Source organism: Priapulus caudatus, unplaced genomic scaffold (assembly GCF_000485595.1).
Source record: "Priapulus caudatus unplaced genomic scaffold, Priapulus_caudatus-5.0.1 Scaffold550, whole genome shotgun sequence".
NCBI classification, from domain to species: Eukaryota; Metazoa; Priapulida; class Priapulimorpha; order Priapulimorphida; family Priapulidae; genus Priapulus; species Priapulus caudatus.
The window spans coordinates 199,095-205,241 of record NW_014577611.1 but is presented as its reverse complement, the minus strand read 5'-3'; the positions used below and the strand labels follow the sequence as shown (position 1 = coordinate 205,241).

General features: G+C 43.0%; 1 protein-coding gene across 1 annotated transcript in view; it reads right to left on the bottom strand.

Annotated features, from left to right (window-relative positions):
• Positions 1–378: 378 nt before the first annotated feature.
• Positions 379–6,147, bottom strand: part of LOC106811543 — a 7,175-nt gene continuing 1,406 nt past the window's right edge. Inside the window, exons 2-5 of the mRNA XM_014815211.1 lie at positions 2,890–3,071; positions 1,989–2,098; positions 1,565–1,744; positions 379–1,403 (exon numbers count right to left, since the gene is read on the bottom strand). Coding sequence (XP_014670697.1) covers positions 1,308–1,403; positions 1,565–1,744; positions 1,989–2,098; positions 2,890–3,070 — 567 coding nt within the window. The 5' untranslated portion in view covers position 3,071 and the 3' untranslated portion in view covers positions 379–1,307. The remainder of the gene's footprint in view (positions 1,404–1,564; positions 1,745–1,988; positions 2,099–2,889; positions 3,072–6,147) is intronic.

The following is a 6,147-nucleotide window of genomic DNA, read 5'->3' as shown; positions in this document are numbered from 1 at the left end:
CACATCTCGTGCTGCGCATGTCCTTTCTAGTTGTCTATCTATTTCTATGATTCTGAGTGTGGGAAGGGGCACTGCATGCAGTTTGGAGTGGCGTGTAGGCTGCCATTTTATTAATCACGTGACTTTTGATAATCATGTGACTCGACACGCTGCGATGATTGGCTGCCACTCACGATTTGTCGCCGACAGCCGCTTGGAAATAGGATCGCAGTCGGCGACAGTATTTTCGATCGTAAGAGAACTCATGTCGAGTTTGGTCGCCAATGTTTTTATCGGCGATCTGGCCGGTTTCAGACGTACGATATTCAAATCTTGTAAGCGACTAGGTCGTAAGGCCGACATAATCGGGCCTTTAGACCATAAAAATCAGTCAAAAGCTGTTTACAGACAACACAACACAAGACATATTTTTATTAAGTTTTATTTGGAATGATACAAAACGTATAGGTACCGGTATCTATCTATACACTATTTACAGTACAGTAAAAGCACGACTGCTTACTTCACAACGAAGAAATAAGGATGACAGCTGCTATAAAGCATACTATTAAACGGCTAACCATTTTACCATTTTGCTAGATCACAGAGGAGCAATTGCACTTTCGCAAAATAACCGAGGTAAATTAAAGTGCTAGCGCATGACAGTGCCAACCTCCTGTCTTCAATCTACACATAGATTAAACTGTTCCTCAGCCACAACTATCCAGAAAATACGTCCCGACGGCACAGCAAACATAATTAGGTGCATTTGGAAGCAGAGATGTTAGAGGTAAAATGGGAACTATGATTTATGATTTCAATTAGCTTAATAGTATTTTAGCTAAACACTGGCAGACCATTATAGCACAGCTCTATCAAAAGCTCACTCAACACTAGCAGAGCCCTGATAATCATAACTTGCTCCACACCAGATCGTTATAGCCTTGCTACATTGCAAGCTTACATAATACATCAAGTAGATGTAATAATGTCAATTCAGCCAGAACTATCCTGCTGTGCTTGAACATGAAATCCACACACAAATATGCAACTCGCATGCACACCCCCCCCCCCCGGGAATTTTTAAAAAATTTGGCTATATTTGGTGCATTCTGGTGAATTTTGAGGACTGTGACCGGTTTCTGGAAACCGGTGCAAACCGTCCTAGATCCGCACCTGCGAGCTTAGTGCACGATCAGGATGAGGGAGAATGAAAATTTAACAGACAAGTAACACCAACTCTGTGCAGAAGTCACGACACTTTTGGTCATTATACATATATTATATACACACAGCCCTAGCATCCACTGATGCTGCTGCACATGGGTTTACAACTCCTGCATGATGATCTGTTGCTTCTTGCTGGCAAGTGCCCGTACACTTGCCGTTACATTGGCATCCCGTGCTGTGATGACAGTTCCGCCCTGAAATGAAAAATTTGTGATACTAACTTGTTGCTCAATCTCCTGCTAATCGCACTGACAAAAACCCCATTTCCTTTACGTAGCTAGCTGTACACCCGTTACCCACATTTACAACATATTACACCATTGCTCACAATTTTGGAGCTATGCGAGTTTCTCACCTGTTTAAGGCAGTTCAGGCACCGCTTCAGGGATCGCACACAGGGTTCGAGCAACACAATGACATCCAATGAGCCACAGCAGATGTTCTCAGTAATGCTGATCAGCTCTTGTTCAAACTCCTGGGGATCCCAATGTATCACAAAACAGTCGTACTCGTCTGCTGACAAAATGCAGTCATACTGGAAAAAAATAGTGAGAACCTTGAACACAATCCAGTGGTGGTGAAAGGTAGTGTACTACACACCATAAGTTGCAGCAAGTGATGTTCCATTCATTTACTTTAAACTACTTACTTGATCCATGAATTACTTGAAAGCAAGCAATAAAGGAAGTTTACATTTAACATAACAGCAAGCAAACTACACAAGTTTTTGAAATTAATGAGGAGTAGACAGGTATGTATGAATAATACCAAATACTTACATCTGTGGCAGCAGCGACAATCTGATGTGTGCCTTTAAATCTCTTATTGGCTTCATCAATGACCTTGTCGAGTGCTTGGCCACAACCAACCATTAACACAGTGCATGGACCTAGTAAAAAAGCAGGTAACCATTAGAATATGGAACACTAGCAACAGATTCAGCATTCTAAAGCTAGGTTCACACTAGAAATTTTTTATAAAGATTTTTTAATTTCTTATGAAGAAATCTTTCAGTAACATCTGTTCACACTATAGACTTGTCTTTGAAAGTTGATGAAAGTTGGTGATAAACCAGACGCATTGACTGGATATCATATTATATAATATAATATAATCAGTCTGGATATAATATTAGAGGTCAATTGTGAGGTCATAATGGCCATCTGATATGCTGTGCTATGCTGTGATATGCCGATATGATTTCGATATTATCTGGTGTCTACACGCCACAAACAATCGTACTTCTCGAATAACTCAATCAGCTGTTCTGTTTTATCGGCGGGCGCCATTTTCTGCATCATGTGCGGCCGCATCAGAGATGACGCAAAACTATTTTTACACGTAGGAACTTGCCAATCAGCGAGCAGCGCTTCTATGATTTCATGACGGCGTCGAGCAAAATAGAGCTATTTTGCCCGACACATCAATTTTTCAATTTTTCGCAACATCAACTTTTCTTTTCTGTTCACACTATCGATTTTGAGATGGGAAATATAAAAATCGCTGAAAATCAAGTCACTTTCTCGATTTTACGACAAAAAATCGCTAGTGTGATCCCAGCTTAAAATGACACACTGATATCCCCGAACTGCATATTTATAGTAGAAGAAACCATCACACCAAATTTAACTCCAATGCATTAAGACTAGTTAGAAAGACCCGGCACAGAACATTGCTTACATGAACCCTTTTCGCTCTTGATCTCATCCAGCACGGGTGCAATAATGCTGACTGTCCGGCTGGGGTTGAGTGTCGGGCAGGATATGTCAGATGAAGTACTCTCCTGGCTGGAAAATGTCGGCAGCTTATGGTTCTTTGGTAGCACACCAAACTCGTGGACAGTTTTCTGGTCGACCTTCATACTGCAAAAAAAAGAGCCATGTGATTATTATGCAGACTATATCATGCCTATATCAATTTCGAGAATGCTTTTACTCGTGCCCTATAAACTAGTCCACGAATGGGTGCGTTATCCAGTGGCATGCTTAATGCTTATTCCAGCTAGCATCACGTGCCGCTATTCATACATTGACCGCTTTCCGCAGTCGCTGGGTGGGTGTTAGCTCTAGTACTATAGACCGCGGATAGCTGCCGCAGGTGCGGGCAATACCTGCGGTAAGCAATACCTGCGACAGCTATGATCCAGGGGTCGAAATTAGCGGTATCCCGATATCCGCGGGATACCAGATTCTTGTGTTGGATACCAGATTTCAATGCTTGGTATCCCGCCGGGATAGTAAAAAAAAAATCGTCAAAATCGGGGTAGTGGTTGTTGAGTTATCAACTTTATACGGCAGCGCATCTGAGCGAGTGCGCGCAGAGTGCGAGAGCGCGAGTGCGCACCCTTACTATGCCACACTAGCGTTATCCACTAGCGTTATCCACTCGACCCAATAATTTTGCAATTTTACAGCAGGCATAGCATATTTGCAAGCGCAAGCGTAATAAGCGTGGCCGATGTTGATAAACACAAATGTCATGTGTATACATTGTATCAAGCGAACCAGACAATGCGGCTAACCAATCCGTCTGCAGTGTCGTGTGGAGGCGTATGTAAAATGAACGCGAGCAACATTTGGCAAAACATTTGGAAATTTTATGACATGGGGTGAATTTTATTCGCAATATATACCTTTAATGATGTAGTTATTAAATACCGCTCACAGGGAGTGAACTACAATATCAGGCGATCGTTACATCGCTCGCGGCTATTGTAATGGCAGGATACCCGAGTGTTTTGCCGCTCGAGAATGCACTCAGCCCACTAACGATTAGGCGCGGGAGTATATGCTGAGCACGTACTGTGTCGATTGCGCGATGCATTGTGGAAAGGCTGCGCTTCGCTCACTCTGCTGCGCTTCAGATTTGTTCCTGTTTTTTTAAACCACACTCACAGCTGTTGTTTTCATTCAGTAATCTATCATTAATTCGTAGTAAGATTAGACAGTTCAGAAAATTAAATACTTACACTTGACCGCCATACACTGCCTGGTTCAGCAGTCGTACGATCGCGCGAACCACGTCAAAATGTCTGGGATAAAACGCCATCTTAGAGACAGACCAGAAGCGAATATGTAGATTCTGAGTGACTCAGATCTGAGTCCAATGCCAGTGTGCATATTGTGGTGTGATGGCCATATTAGCTGCTAGAGCGTAGCTCTAGAGCCGATAGCCTCCGCTCCGCCGCATGCGAGTGGGCGGGTTAGTTCTAGAGCTACTGTAGAGTCTACTGGTCTAGTTGACTCTGCATCGATCGAAACCGGTCTGTGCCCATATCTTTAAACAAGATTTTCATATTATGCCGTTATACTGGTTTATAGTTCAAGGTATTTAAGTTTATGTATTCGGGTCTGCTGCGGTTCGTGTGTTGGTGTGCACTGGTTCGCGCGCGATCGATATTAGCGCGTCAGCGCAGCCGACCGGCTGCGGACTGACTGAGGGCGAGCGAGCATACATGTACGTTGGCCGTATAGCGTGGCGTTATTCGTGTGTTCCTCACTTCGCTTATGGGCGAATGGTATTGTCGCGTGGCGGAGGTATGCCACTCTTCCGTGCATGTGCCCTCTGTCTAGCTTTAATATATTAATGCTGATACATTTGTCCTGTGTGATTAAATGTTATGATAGTTGTGTTATTATAGTCAGTGAGTCAATGCTGCTGCCTATGTATTATTTTCATGTGACTTGAGGACAAATACTATTTTGTGATAGAGCTAGCAACAGCGATTGCAAACTGCAGCAGACTCTGTGCCTGTTTGTACTGCACCATTCCTTAACATGGTCATCTGCTGTTCTATTTGACTGCGTTCATAAGCTTGTCTGTGCATATCTGTGAATCTGTTTTCATGTTTTTATATAATAATTACATTACATATTAATAATTTTCAAATGCTATTATTGAGATACTAGCTGCTATATAATGCTACTATTTCAAGATTTTGGATACCAACATTTTTTAAATTACTATCCCATAAATGGGATACCAGATCTTTGGGGGGGATACCAGATTTCAATACCTATAGTACCCCGAATGGATACCAAAATAAAACTCTAATTTCGACCCCTGCTATCCGCGGGCTATAGTACTAGAGCTAGGTGGGTGTGCACTGTGCAAGAGAACGCGGCGTGCTCAACTGAGCCGTAAACCACAACGGCTGCTAGTATAGCGCGCTCTCGCTGCGTCATTGGTGACCGCTTCCCAGGCACATTAGCCGACCACATACACGATGCATCCTCCTCAACGGCTGAATAGTAATCTCGCGATTTCAGACATATATACACGGCCGAAAATACATCCGAGCAATATTATATCTATCCAATCACCGTCCTAGACATTACCATATCTTACATTGGTATCTCTATCCTTGAACCGACATCACTATACATGCATGTCATATGTCACAATCACGCATTTTACGCTATACAACGTTAAGTACTGTAACTACATTACATAGGCATATGAACGCAAGTTTTCAAGTGATTGAATTAGGCTGCAGGCAATTTCAGTCACTGGCAGCAAGAACAAGCCCGCACGTACAGCACACACGCGGCCATTGACTATATTGCTACCGGGTACTGCTATACTGCTGACCATATGCCAAATTATTGTTATATACAAGCTTGTTGTAAATGTAACATAACTTGTTGTTATTAAAATATTATATAGTCATGCAATGGCCGCGTGTGTGCTGTAGGCCTATACACGTGCGGGCTTGTTCTTGCTGCCAGTGATTTCAGTGTACAACCACGTAACAAGAACAAGAGCCGCAGAGCGTCTGGGCTCATCTGAGGTCTGTTGCTACGATTATAAACGTAAAATTTCAGTCGTGCGTAGTACCACATTTGTTAGGCGCAGATATGCAGACACGCAGTTGCGTACACATCATTGTTAGGACACGCCCACTATCGCAGATGGAGGGTAGGAGGGTGTGGGGAAGGG